We start from the raw sequence: 15,320 nt of genomic DNA, 5'->3' as shown, positions 1-15,320 counted from the left end.
AGCGGCCGCGCTGGGGCTGGCGAGCTTGGTGACTACAGGTCCTGCTGCGGTGCCTGCGAGGGACCCTGGCGGCGGGTGGAGGCGGGAGGCTTGCGACGGAGGCACTTGGCGATGGTGGGCGTCCCTGGAGCGGCCGCCTTCCAGCGTAAGCGGGGCGGGAAAGCGGGCGGCTGAAGGGGGCGTGTGAGAGGCCTGCGGCTCCACGGGCGCGAGCTCCGGAGAGGCCCCCGGCGGGAGGCTGGGGTGGGGAAACTGAGGCCCGAAGCAGGGCGGCGGATCCAAGGTCATGCGGCGGGCCGGGCCTTCCTGGACGCTTGCTGCGTCGTCCGGAGGGCTCCGGGCTCACGGTGTGAGTGAAACTGTAGGGACTGCGGCCTCGGAGCCCAGGCCCGGCCAGTGTCCATCCGACTTGCCCACGGACAAGGGATTGTTTTGTTCTCCCAGCGCTGGGCCACTAAGTCCGGCTCCTGTGGCAATAACCGTACACTCCTAATTTCGAGGGGTATGTACAAGGCCGATGGTTGGAGGAGAGAGGATGACCCCTCTGAGTGGCTTGCCGAGTACAGGGTCAGGAGTCGGACTGCGTGGGTTCACATCCTGGCTCCCCCAATTACAGGCTGTGACCTTGGATCTCTCCGAACCTCACTTCCTGCATCTGCAAAATGGGGGTGTGAAGATCATCTCCGCTTACCAGTCCTCTCTCCCCGTTATTGGGTTTTGTGAGGCCAGTAGAACGCTTGGTACAGGCTCTGGCACATACACAAGCATGAAAACTGTCATTGTAGTCGCTAATAAACCTCATCTAGGGTGAACTTCACTCGGAAAAGCCCCAAATTTGGCTCTGGTTGTGTATTTAAGATTTTATTTTGTCCTCTTTTAGTCTTGCTTTATGATCCAATTGGTTTGCTTACCTCGGTTCCTCCATTTCCAGCATTTATCTCGGCACCTCTTAAAACTGTGAGATCCCTGAGGGAGAGGTGGGGGCCTCCTAATAACAAACAATAAAATTTTAATTGTTTCTTGTTACAATAGCAATAACAGCCAACATTTTTTTGAGCAGTAGGCCTTTTGCATTCTATTCTTCTAATATTTATTAAATTATTAAGTAAAAGGTACCATTCTCGGCCCTGGGAATATAGCAACAAACTAGATAGACCAAGCTTGGGCTGTGAGTTTAGTTGGGAGCTGGGAGAGACATGGTAAATGAGGAAACATAAATCTATTTTGCATGTTTTCTCTCGTTTAATTCTGGTGACAACTTAAGAGTTTTAAGTACTTGAGTATGCCCAATTTGCGGAGGATGAAACTGAGGAACAGGAGAAATCCTGCAATCTAATGTAGCCTGGGAGCCAATCTTCAACACCTAAAAGGGAGGCTTTACCACAGCCTTTCTTTGTTCCACACCCATTAAATGTTGGATTGAAGAAATGTAAAGTAGATGGACCCAGCTGATGCTTCTTCATAGTCAAGTCTGCAGTTACAGCTTTTGATGGTTCCCTTCCTTTTGGACTTATAACTAAAGAGAGGCAGGCAGAGGTGACCTTTAGGTCTGACAAAGGTGCACCATACCTGTACAGTGAAAGAACCTTTTACCTGAACTTCAGTTTTTATGTCTAAATCTTTTTTATGCAGTTTTCAGTTTAAAATATGTCCCAAAGTACAGTTTTTGGTTCTGTTATGTCACTATGTTTTATTTATTTAAAAGAATTTTTGGTGTTCCTCAGACAATTCTGTGTTCCTAGGCAGTGCTTAGTACACATTTTCTTTTAATCTGGGAGCATATAGTAAGTTGCATTAAAATATGGAGAGGATTTTTTTCAGTGAGGTTCTTATCATACAGTTAGATTCAACACTGACCATCTGCTAAGCACCAGGCCCTGTGCTGATGATGTAGGGCTTACAAAGATGAATGACTAAGAGCAGACTCGCCTCTAGAAGCTTACCTATAGTCTAAACATTTGGCTAATGTTTTTAACTGAAGTGCTAGGCACAGAGAATGTAGGAGCTCAGAGTCTCTGGGGGAAGTAGTCTAGAGCTGTGGCCTCAAACGTTTTTAGTGTTCTTTCTATCAGTAAATAGGATTGAATATGCGCACACATGTGAATGTTTGTTTTAAATTAGTGTTGACTGTACTCTGTATTATGTACATTTTATAACGTGCAAAAATAGACATTTAACAAAGAGATGAGCTAAAACAAATATAAGTAGAAGTTCCAATATTGTCTTTTCATACCCCAGTGTGTGAATAATAACTATGCCTCCTGCGATGGAGACCGTGGTCTTGTAGTGAGACCTCTTCAACCCATTAGGTCTGTTGAAATTCAGTTCTGGAGGTGTGCCTTGGTTGAAATCTTGGGGTGTAGTCCTTACTAGCCTTGAGATTTTGGGCACATTCCTTAACCTTTCTGTGCACTTTATTTTCCTCATCTGTAACATGGAGATGATAAGAATTCCTAACTTGCAGTTTTATTGTGATGATTGGTAATGTATATATATTAATGTATATGGTAGGTAATACATGTACACTGTGCTTAACACACTCTGTTGGGTGCTATTAGTGGCTGAGGATGCGAAGCTGACTTAAGATCTCAACAGTCTAGTGGGGGCCCTGCATAGGTGCATGGATAATGATAAAGTGCTTTAAGTGCTTGAAGCAAAGGCTTTTGGGAATGCAGAGGAGGAATAACTAATTGTTGTTGAGAGCCCAATAAGGTTTCAGGTAAGGAGGTAACAATTCAAACCAGCCTTAAGAAGGAGAGGAGGAGCAGATCTTGTTGGTATAGTGGAAATTTGGAGGTTGTTGAGAGCTTGGTGAGTAGTTTTCCATATCTGGATCCGCAGGGAAACTGATTGAAGCTTATTATATACCTTGTTAATAGGATAACAGTGAGTTCTGGCTGGAGTTGAGCCTGGCAGAGGCCAGATGGCAAGGAAGCCTGTTCCAGAACTTTGCACAGCACCACAGCTCTTTCCTTTCTGGTGGCACTTACCTTGTTCTGCCTTTGTAGTTATCTAAGAATATAAACCCATAACTACTGTAAGCTCCTTGAGGGTTATGATAGTATCTGTATTTTTGTGATTTTATCTTGCCTAGCAAGATAAGTGGAAAGTTCGTAAGCATGGGCAAAGGCATGTAAATCATTGGACCGTCAAAGAATTCTGAACAATTCCAAATGGAATGGTAAATGACCAGACTAATGAAAAACTCGCTTACAAATATTTTATGGTAGATAGACCCTGTGCTTTCCTATTCAAAAGGGGTGAGAATTGTCATGTTCAGTAACTTTCCTTATCAGGCTGGCACTTAGCCATTAGGATAGAGATGTGAAAGTGCACCAGACTTCTCTGAGGCTGAATTAGGTGTCTTCTTCCACTTGCTCCCCTGGACCACTCTCTTTCCTGTCCCACTCTGTTCTCTGCCCTGAGAGGCTGACTTACCTACATGGACTACATCAGTGGGCTTCCTTCCCTTCTGAGGTTGTGGAATTTAATTACCCTGCTCCCTTCTTATGGGTGTTGCCTCTGGCTGGCTATGTCCCTTGGCTGAAGATTGCTATTGCTCTAAAGGTGGTTCTTTCTACATGACTCGCTCCTTTTAGGTTTGGAAAGTTTTATTTCCTTTGTTCCTGGGGCTTAGAGGTGCTCTCACTAGTCCCAGGGCACGGGAATTATCCCTTGTGATTGTCTTATACCCTGCCCACACCTTTATAGTTCCCTTACTAAACCCTTCATGAATTATCCTTACTGGAGTGTGCTGTCTTTCCTGCTGGGACCATGACTGATTGAAGCTTGTATACCTTGTTAATAGGATAACTCCTCAAACTTTTACTGAAAGCTTGCTTATATTCTGCATACTTCAAACAAAGATATTTGTCTGAGCCCAGCTCATAGCAGATTTAAAGGCAACAACTCTGATGGAGGGGAGAGGGGCTTCCCCAGGTAATCATACTGATAATGAGAGCAGGATCTCATCCTCTCCTGTGGTCCTTACCTTCTATACCACATTGATGTATTGAGTCATTTTCTCCCCATACTATTGGGTAAGAAAAACAATGGAGTAAGATTAAAAACATCATAATCTACGACTACACAATCAAGACAAGTTAAATTGCCATTAGTAGCCTGTTTAAAAAGGCAGAGATAGATACACATGAGGCAGTTTGGCATAATGGAAAAAGCAGGATTTGGAGGCAGACTTTGGGTTTGAGGCCCAGTTTTACTGGGAAGTTATTCAACTTCTGAGACTCAGTTGTTTGTTTAATCTATAAATGGGGAGAATTCCTGCCTAATAATAATAATGACTAATATTCAATGTTTATTTTGGGCCAGATACCATGCCAAGCATTATACTCACCTTGTGCCTTTTAATCCTCCACTCTTTTAGATAGATATAAATACTTATTTTTACAAATTAGGAAATTGACTTAGATGTCATAGAGCTAATAAATAACCAAGGCTAGATTAAAATCTAGATCATCCTGACTACAGAGCCTGAGCTTTGAACATTAAGGTAGCTGTTGTTTAAAATGTGTCGGTCCATTAATGAATGTGAAAATCGAACCCTTGTTCCTACACTTGTGTCACTGTGAAGTTTCTACATTTTGAAAGGTCATTTAAGTGATCAAATACAACATTATAAAGTAGGGGAAAACAGTGCTTATAGATATCTAAACATTTTCTGCACTACAGAACTTTTTCTGGCTGATTCTCCTTGTTGGGAAGAATGTTCAGAACCTTTGCTGCCCCACGTTTTATACCCCACCCACCCCACCTCTACCCCATGGCAGAGTTGAGTGAAATGAGAGTAATATTGCTACCAAACCTTAATTACTTAATCAGCTGCTATCTGCATATTGATTTAGAATTGACTTTTTAGTGAGTCCTTATTTAAAGATGAGCATAGATTTTCCTATTAGGAACAAAGTTATCTTTTGAGGTTGTCTTGAAGGTTGTTGACTACTTCTTTTGAGAGTTGGGACTTACTAAATTGAATAATGTTTTGGACACTAATGATTTTTGTCTTCATCTTTGACTTTTGAATACATTTATGCTGGTTTGGAACTGGATGGCTTTCCTACATACAGATAGATTCTAAAAATAAGCAGACTAACTTTAAGCTTGTTCTTGAGTATTTTAGCCTGTTGTATAGGGTACACAAATCTAGGCTTTATAATTCATTACTTGAATTTAATGACTACTTTTAGGTGGGGAGGATCATTTAAATGATAGTGTACAATGAATGAATGCAGCGCTAGGATCAACGTGAGTTAATTCACTAAGCTCATACCTCTTCCAGGGGAAGGAAAAAAATAAGAGGAAAGGTGGGAAAGAAATATTTCTTGCCTGTCAGTTTTACCCTCATTTCTTAGTTTTAGAGTATTGTTTTGAACCTCATATTATAGAAAGCGGTTACTCAGTTGTAAAGATTTACTTCAAATCCCTGAAAGCTTGAAGACTAATGAGGGAGAATCTTTCCCCTGGTAATTTTTTCTGCTTGGTAAGAATACCAAGAAGAGAAGGGGTCTCACTAGCGCTGTACTGACCGGCCCCATGTGCAGTATGACCTAGTGTATGTACATGTGACAGAGCCTGTCTCTGGGTTTTATTATGGCTGGTTAAGTAGCTTTTTGCCTCTGTCTCTGGTTTCTGTCTCTGGCCCATTGAAGCCCTGGAGGCTATCTGAAATTATAAGGGCTGGGGCACCATAAATTAAACATGTGAAGCGACTCCATTGCAGATATGTCAACTGAATCTGACTTTTAAGTCCAGTTGAAGTCTTTAAAAAACGAGTCTTTGCTAGGTTTTCTACTGGGCGCTTTTTATGTGTCATCTCATATAATTCTTAGGACAACCTTGGGAGGGAGTTAGTATCTCTGTTTTACAGATGAGGAAATAAGGCTCAGAAGCTAAATAAATTGCCCAAGGTCACCCAGTTAATCAGTAGCAGATGCACTATTTAAACTTAGTTCAATCCTGGTGTTGAGTTCATTCATTATACATTGAGATCTGAGTCCAAAACCCACTATTTTTTACTCTGTATCGCATGGCTCCTTCGTTTTACTAACTAGAGGTTTTTAGACATGTGTTCCCTAGGATCCTAGAGCTCCCTGAAGATATTTGATTTATCTTCTTTCTTCAACCACTTTCTTTCCATAATTAGTCTTTTCTTATTTTAAAATGTCCCAGGAATTGGGATATGATTTAAAGACCGCTGCCCTAAGTCTTGGTTTTGTTCAGGCATATTCTGAATTGGCCTTAGAGATGAATTTAAAAAAAAAAGAAACTCTCAGAGCTTTTGACAATGCATCCTATGTGTTTACTGATCTTGGTGAAGCAGATGATAATAATGAACATCAAAAGCCCAAGAAATGTCCATGCTAATTTTGCTTGGCCCTGTGAGGGGCTGTCAAATACGGATCATCAAATACAGTATATGGACTATGCTGTGAGTCTTTACTCTGCAGCCCTTTAAGATTTTATTTTACCCCTCTATTAAATTCAGAAGTCAAAGTAAAATTCAGAATAACTCAGAGCTTGGTGTCCTTCTGTCTGAATTTATAGCTTTGGAGTTGGCTAGACCTTTCAATTCAATTAGCTGATGGCGACAAATATGTAATCTGACCTCTCTAGCAGCTCAAGTGAAATGTTAATACCAGGCATAGCACAGCTCCCTTGACACACTACTTTGACCTTTTCCTCTCTTACGAATGTTTCCCTTATTCCTTTGTTAACTTAGCCATCTCCATGCAGAGGTCCTGCCTGCTTTTAATTTTTCAAAGCCACATCAGAACAGACATTCAAATAGCACAGATTTAGTCATTTTTATCTTATTTCCCTAGAGCTGCACTAATCACACTGATGGCTTTTCTCTAATTCACATAGTTTTTAGCTAGTTTACCATCCCATTACTACTACTACCTGTCCTCTGTCTCCCCAAACCCATCAATAAAAGCTAAAATTCTATTGACATTTTCCGCCATCAAAAATATGGCAGGGTGTTTTTGTCCTTAATATTGATTATGTCTTTCCATTTTGTTTCCTCCTAGAGAAGTGGAGCCAACCTTGGGAGGAGAAGGCAGGCAGAAAGCAAGTCCTTTACAGCTGAGATTAAAGGTAGAGGTGGTTTAGGAGAGGAAAGTTCTGAGTGGTAAGGGAGAAAGAAGTAGGGGAAGGAGGTGATGATGATCTTAGTTCCTCTGGCATTCATTCTCCAGTGGCCTAGAGCTACTTAGAGCTCAGCTGCTCCAGTTTTCATAAGCTCCTCAATTTTCCCTTGGTGGGTTGGTCTGGCTAAGTGGTTTAAACTACACTCTTATCTCTTCTTAAACATATTACAAGATACTATAAGCTGCTTAAAAACACAAGCATATTCAAGGATGGTGATCTGCATTATAAGAAACACTTCTTGTACTCGTTTTTCCTTTTTTTAAACTTGTATTTCGACATAATTTCAAACTTAAGAAAAAGTTGCAAGAGTAGTGTTAAGATTCCTATATGCCATTCACTTTGATTCCCCATGTGTCAACACTTTATATATTCTTTTTATATAGACATTATTTTTCTGAACTATTTTAGAGTAAGTTACAGATGTGCTACTTCTTTTCTCTAAATAACTTAATGTACATTTTCACTAAATTACGACATTCTCTTATGTACCTAAAAATACTTATCAAAATCAAGAGATACAGCTGTGATACAGTATTATTAATATATAGACGTTATTCAAATTTAGCCATTTGTTCCAATAATTTTCTTTAAAGGAAGAAAAAATTTTTTTCTAGTTTAGGAGCCATTCCAAGATCACATGTATTTAGTTGTCTGATCTCCTGTCTCCTTCAGTTTGGAAGAATCCTTCAGTCTTATCTTTCATGACCTTGACTTTTTTTAATGATATAGGCCATTTATTTATTTTGTAGAATGTCCCTCAATTTGAATTTGTCTTCCATATGAATAGATTCATATTATGCATTTTGGCAGGAAATCACAAAGTGGTGTTGTGTCCCCAGTGCTTCATATCCAGAGGCACATGATGTCTATTTGTCTAGCACTGGTGATAATTCTGATCATTTGTTTAAGGTGATGTCGGCCAAATTTCTTTACTATAGTGTTGTTATTTCTTTCCTTTTTAATTAGTAAGAATCTTGTGGGGAGATACCGAGTCCATGTAATGAATGGTTTTCACCCAACTTTTACCCACTAGTTTTAGCATCTTTTAATGTTTGCCTGAGTCAGTTATTATTATGATAGTGATACTATGATTTTCTATTTCTATCAGTTCTTCACTTACGAGTTAACATTCTATTACAGAATTTTTCTTTTAATTATTTCTTACCTTTAATTATATATGTATTAATATGGATTCTTATTCAATAGGTTATAATCTGTTACTATCATTATTTATTGAGGTGCTCACATTGTCCCAGATTTGGCCAGTGGGAACCCCTTCAAGCTAGTTCTTGTGTCCTTTTGACAAGTTCTCAGCATCTTTTTTTTTTTTTTTAAGATTTTGTTGGGAATTGGGGGAGGGGAACAGTGTTGGAGAATTGGGGAAGGGGACCGGCAAGTTGTTGTTCTTCAATCTTCCGTTGTGGAGGGCGCCAGTTGCCATCTGGCTGCCCGTCAGCAGCTTGCAGCCCCTAAGCTCAAGGCGCTGTGTTCAATCTTAGTTGTGGTGAGCGTAGCCACCATCCCATGTGGGAGTTGAACCAGCAGCTTTGTTGTTAGGAGTGCACGATCTATCCACTGAGCCATCCGGGTGGCAGCTCAGCTCAAGGTGCCGAGTTCAGTCTTAGTTGCGGGTGGGCATAGCCCACCATCGAACAGACAACCTTGTTGTTACACCAGCTGAGCCATCCTGCCACCTGTTGGCAGCTCAGCTCGGGCGCAGTGTCACTGGCCCATGTGGGAATCCAGCCAGCGGTCGTGTTGCTCAGAGCTCGCACTCTTAAGCCAACTCTTAACCAACTGAGCCACTCGGCCTGCCCTCAACATCTTTTTTTTTGAAACTATTTTATCTATTTATTTGAAGCACAATAAAAAAAAAAAAGTACACTTTGGAAATTCAATGGCAAGTTTCCAGCATTCTTGAACCAGTTTCTTAACTTTCTGGCACACAAAAAATCAATTGAGGGACTGTAAAAGCATGTTTTGAACACCCTTTGTTATTATATGAGTGATTTTGTAATCTCCATTTTTAGTGGTTTCCATAGTTGTTTATCAGAACAAGTTTGCAAGAAAAAAAAAAGTGATTGTATAGAAATACGGTAGTAGCAATTTAATATGGGAGGTGAACAAGAACTTGGTCAGTATTACTACAGTACACTCCAACTCAGTACCCTCCCCTTTTTCATACTTACTTTGTTTTACACAAGTAGTATATGAATATGTTTTTAACATTTAAACAATACAAATAAAGTAAAAAACCCCTTTTGTTCATTTAACACCATATTGTGGTGCTGCCAGATGCAAGAAGTGGGCTAAGTGCAAGATTCAGTCGCTTTCCTCAAAGATCTTCCAGCTTATCTTTCCTTCTTTGTCCTAACACTTTGTCAATGGCTCTTGTAATGAAAGCCTTGGCAACTTGGTTTTAATTAAGTTTGGACAGTGACGGTCCATCTTTTTTCCTTGTAATTGATGCTATTGGGGTGAGTTGTATTGGGAAATGATAAAGCAAAGATTCTGGTTCCATCAATGGAGGTAGGGAATTTCTCAGAAAGGAGATGGGATGGCAAACATGCCTCAGAGCTACTGGGCACCTAGCTGCAGCTGTGGACATCAATACTTGGCTTGCTGGGAGCTTTCTATAGGTCTTAAAATAGTACATACAAATTTATTGGCTGTTGGACTCTGAGGAATGATGTGGTAAATGAGTGTTTCCAAAAAAAACATAGTTTTTAAATAGTGATTTGAAATCCTAAAATCAATTCCTGGTTGTCTTTATGGGAATGTCCCCCTTTTTTGTGGATTATTTTAGTTCACTTTTCACTTCAGTCCCTTGGTTCTCTTTACTCTGGTAGTTGAGTTCAATAAATCCTTTATTTGAGGGGCCTAATATTTGTATTTTACTGAAAAGACAGACATGCAGCTAATTGTACTAGGAGGTGGACTATAAGGAATTATCATTACAATGACTAAAGATCGTTGATTTTCTAAGATACTCTTGATTACAAATACTCATTTACTTCCATAAACATTTTTTGAGCCCCCAGTACCAGATGCTGGGGGAAATAAAGAGAGTTCTAAGGCCCTGGAGAAGTTTAGATGTAGTCCAATGGGGGAGAGACAGATGGATTGCGTTTCAGTACCAAATGGTAAGAGGTGATAATAGCACAGTAAGAGCCACTAAGGATAGGCATCTGACCTCATGTGTGTGCATGCATGTGTGGCTGTGTTTCAAAAAAGGCTTCTTAGAAAAAAATGACACCTGTTTTAAACCAAATCTGTTTTTTCCTTTCAACATTTTTAAAAATTAATTTTTGGACTGGCAATGTACTTATATAATTCAACATTTAAAAGGTAAAAGTGTTACTTAGTGAACAGCCTCCCTCACCTCTGCTCCAGCCACTCTTCCCTTCTTGGAGGCAACTAGCATGACCAGTTTTTTCTGTGTCCTTTAGGATGTATTCCTATAGGCCATATAACATTATACATAAAGGAACTTCCTCATTTTTGTATTGTATTTCATACATATTGTATGGTTGCGTAATATGTTTTTCTACAGTCCACTGCTGATAGACATTTTCATGCCAGTTTTTTGTTGTTTCAAACAGTGCTGCATAAATTTGTAAAAAATACCACTTCATAAATCTGTAGAACAAATTCCTGTAAGTAATATTGCTAGGGCAAGGAGTTTACAATTTGTGTAATTTGGATAGACTTTGCCAAATTGCTCTCTGGAGATGGCGTAGCAGTTTTTGTACTTTTACCAGCGAAGTGTGTGACCCAAGTAGAAGATGGGGGAAGTTAAGACTGGACCAGATTTGCAGGGGACTAAAAGTAGTGATATCTTTGGAGTATAAAGTACTAGGTGAAGGATGGCAGGAGGTGAGCGTAGAGAAGCAGGCAGGGGCCAGGTTTTTATGCTGCATTTTATTTTATTTATTTATTTAAGCTGAGCCATCCTGCCACCTGTTGGCAGCTCAGCGGCTGGCACAGCTCAGGCCGGACATCGAACCGCTGTTGCTCAGAGCTCAAACTCTTGAGTGAGCTCTTAACCAACTGAGCCACTCGGCCAGTCCTTATGCTGCATTTTATTCTTTAGCTAATATGGAGCAAAAGAAAGGATGAGGAAATGGCATAGTTAAGATTGTGTTCTAAAAAGAGCACCTGGTGGCCCTATGAAGATTTGAAGGGTATTTGAAGGGGAAGACAGAAAGCAGTAAAATAATTAGATTAATGCAGTAGTCATGTCAGACCATCCGTCTCAATTTTGGGTTTGGAAACTATTCCTTGTGACTAAAGGGATACAAGTGTGTGAAAGGAGATAGAGGAGATAAATTTAAAAGAGAAAGAGCATATCTCACTGAAGGTAGCAAGAAAGGCTTCAGGAAATAGTCAGTTGCATTTTGATGGATGGGTAGATCTTGGATTGGTAGATATGGAGAAGTGGGATCAAGGAAATCATTTCAGGTCCTGAGAATGGAATAAGCCAGGAGCAGGCAAAATTTTTCTATAAAGGGTAAATATTTTAGGTTTTGTGGGATACATGGTCTCTGTCATGCATCCTTTTTTTGCAACCCTTAAAAAAATGTAAAAACTGTTAGCCCACACCTCTTTCTGAAACAGGCAATGGGCTGGGTTTGCACAGGGGTGGGTGGGGTAGGGTGGGGAATGGCTTTAGTTGCTGACTCTCGGAATAAGCAAAGGTATCCAGGCTGGGAGGTACAGGATATGCTTCCTGAGTAAAATCATGAGTACAGCAGTCCCCCTTTATCCGTGGCTTCCTTTTCCGCAGTTTCAGTTACCCACAGTTAGCTGTTGTCCAAATATATTAAATGGAAAATTCCAGAAATAAACAATTAATACAGTTTAAATTGTGTGCCATCCTGAGTAGTGTGAAATCTTATGCTGTCCTGCCCTGTCCCACATGGGACATGAATCATTCCTTTGTTCAGCATGTCCACGATGCGTATGCTGCCCCCACCTAAGTCTCATAGTAGCCCTTTTATTGTAGTTATCTGATCTACTGTCGAGGTATCACAATGCTGTGTTCAGGTTACCCTTATAGTAGCCTAATGCTCTGCCACATGCCTACATCATCCACCTCACTTCATCTCATCTCATAGGCATTATGTCATCTCATATCACAAGAAGAAGGGTGAGTACAGTACAAGATACTCTGAAAGAGAGAGACAGACCACATTCACATAACTTATAGTATATTGTTATATAATTCTAGTTTATTATTAATCTCTTACTATGCCTCATTTATAAATTAAATTTTATCATAGGTATACAGGTATAGGAAAAAGCATAGTATATACACGGTTTGGTACTATCCTCTGTTATAGGCATCCACAGGGGGTTCTTGAAATGTATTCCCCTAGGGTAAGGGGTGACTACTAAAAAAAGGCAGGGTAAGGCAGAGCTATGGGAAACTGAATGTTAGGCTAAAGAATTTGTCTGTAGGTCAGATGCATTGAGGAATCAGCTATGGTATTGACACTGGTGGTGACATTTTGCCTGGTACTATAAACTTAACTATTATCAGCTATAAAAAGCATGCTTGGGAGAATTGCCTTGTGTAGATGTTTGTATTGCCTGTAGTACTGTTGATGGATTGCCATCAGCATGAAATAGTGAGGTCTAATCCACTCACTAGGACTTTGAGTATTTTAGTGAGTGGCTTAATTCAAAAAGAATCAAGTTAAGGAGGTAAAAGAATATTATAACTCAGAATTTCAGGAATTCTATAGATACTGCTAAACCTCTCTCACAATTGTTTTTTACTCCAAGTTTTGAAGAATAGGATATAAAATATACAACAGTTTAGCTGATTGTTTCATTAAACAGCTCCCCTAACCTATGTAGTCTCTGAGTAAGCTTTCCATTGTTTTAAGCCTCTGGTTCTAGACAACGGGGGAACTGATTTTCCTTTGGGGTGAGAATCAGGGTGGGTGGATTGGTAGTGTGTGATCAGAATTACCTCTGATTTATTTATTAGGATATCAATGGGATACACATATTATGGTATATTCTGAGGGAGCAGGTCTGATATGTTTTTTGAAATAGCTCCCCAGGTGATTTTCTATCATGCCTTCCCTGTTAAAAGCCACTATTTGAACCAATTTCTGTCCTTTTCCCCTCGTTCTCACTTTATATCCAGTGATGCTGGTAGGATTACATTCCTTTATTTTCTAGCATGAAGGAGCAGTTGAGATGGAATTTTGCTATTCCGTCAAGACTGCTGCCCTCTGGTATGTCTTCTGACAGTGAACATTACTGACTCATATTGTCAGCCTGCTGATCAGCTTTTCCTGATGAACTCTGGCCTTATCTTATTTTCGTTCTTGTGGATTATATTTTGCCTCAGTCTCTTGTCCTAAAAGCTTTGTGCCTGTGTTAATAGTAAGTTAGCTTCCTTTTCACTTTTGTGAAACTGCTTTTTATCAGCACAAAAACATAGGCAGTGATTAGATACTCTGCTCTTGCTGCCCCTATTATGTCCTTGAACTCACTTTGAGCACCTATTATGTGCACATAGTAGTACTCACATTTTTGTTGAGGAGAAAAAATGCTCTAAATATAGGAAAATCCAAAGATAAAGGATCTCTGAGGTCCTTTTCATTCCACAGTCTCTAGTTCTATGAATTCAAAGGCAAGAAGTCCTGAGGGAATCCTGATAAAATCCTTGGACCAGATTACATTATACATGGTATCTGACAACCTTTAACAATGGCTTGTTTTAGTGGCTGCAGGTAAATAGGATAACTTATGCAGATTATTAAAACATGTAAAGTTTGGAGACAACAGTTGGGTCACATTTAATTTATCAGTCATCTTTTCTAATTAAGGCTATCATTTCCATTTTTTAAAGCAATTGAAATTCCCCAATTTTTTAAAGCACATGTTGGTTGTGGCAGCAAAAGCTGTAATGTGCAGTAATCAAAGCGTTTTTGATTGTGGCACATATTCATAAATGCAGATTTGGAACTATGTGTGACAGGATTGTCTGGATGGTTGAATAGGATTTATAAGCCAAGAGGGGTTTATTTAAACTTCTGCTTTCAGAAATAGGAAATTGGGATCCCATTAGGGCTTAATGGGTTTGACTCTAGCTTTTTAGCTTGGAGGCTGCTGAAGAATTAATTGTGTGATGGTTTGGCCATGTGTGGAACACAAACTTGTTTTAAGAAAAGAATCTCTTTGTATGTTTATTCATTTGCCAAATCAATTCTGTCTACATGTGAACCCTTTTCTCGATCATAGGGAAAACAGGCAGACAATCCATGCCAATTAAATATTAGAACATGACAGACTGATATCAATCCCACAGATTAAGGGGGAAAACAGGGTGTCTGGTTTTATTAAATTTACCCTGAATGATGACATTTAAAACAAGAAACCTTTGGGAAAAGATCTGTCAGTAACAGATGAATACATTTTTGTTATTGAAATAGGTCCTTGTATCTAGGTAGACAGTATGGCATATGAGAAGGGATCTCTGGGTTGGTTTTCTCAACACTTGGATTCCAGTTTATAGGTGGCTAAAAATGTGGCTTTAGCCAGTAATTTAATCTTGAATTATATTTTATATATATATATAATATATATATATATATATATTAGAAGCTTGTCAAATCTTGAATTATGTTTTAAATGAAAATAACTTTGCTCATGGCTAATAATTGCAAGATGTTTAAAAGATAAATGAAAATATTAGTTGTAATAGCTGTTTGGAAGACAGCTTGACAATATTTATTTTTCCCTGTATTTTTTTTCTCTTTATGTAAACTTTTTATTAAACAAAAATGCTTAATCATAAATGTACAGCTCAATGAGTTTCACAAAGTGATCATACCTGTGTAACTGCTATCTAGATCAAGAAATAGAACATTAAGATCAAGTACTTCAGAAGTGCACCTTTCACCTGCCAGTCACTATTCCTCCCTCTCCCCCAGGGTTAACCAATACCCAGGGTAACCAGTATCCTGACTTCTGTCACCATGCATTAATTTTGCCTTAAAAATAAAAAAAAGAACATTATCTAGAGACATATACTGTGTATTCGTCTGTATCTGGCTTCTTTTATTGGACAATAGTTCATTCTCATTGCTTTGTAGAATTCCACCATAAAAAATATACCACAATTTATCTAGTCT

General features: G+C 39.4%; 1 protein-coding gene across 2 annotated transcripts in view; it reads left to right on the top strand.

Moving 5' to 3' along the window:
* The first annotated feature begins 6 nt into the window (after positions 1–6).
* Positions 7–15,320, top strand: part of CBFA2T2 (CBFA2/RUNX1 partner transcriptional co-repressor 2) — a 159,901-nt gene continuing 144,587 nt past the window's right edge. For both annotated transcript variants that reach the window (XM_019633519.1, XM_019633517.1), the window contains exon 1: positions 7–145. In XM_019633519.1, the coding sequence (XP_019489064.1) occupies positions 112–145 (34 nt within the window). In that variant the 5' untranslated portion in view covers positions 7–111. The remainder of the gene's footprint in view (positions 146–15,320) is intronic.

Source organism: Hipposideros armiger, unplaced genomic scaffold (assembly GCF_001890085.2).
Source record: "Hipposideros armiger isolate ML-2016 unplaced genomic scaffold, ASM189008v1 scaffold_1335, whole genome shotgun sequence".
Classification (NCBI taxonomy): domain Eukaryota; kingdom Metazoa; phylum Chordata; class Mammalia; order Chiroptera; family Hipposideridae; genus Hipposideros; species Hipposideros armiger.
The sequence above is the reverse complement of the archived record's forward strand: the minus strand, read 5'-3'. Positions and strand labels throughout refer to the sequence as shown.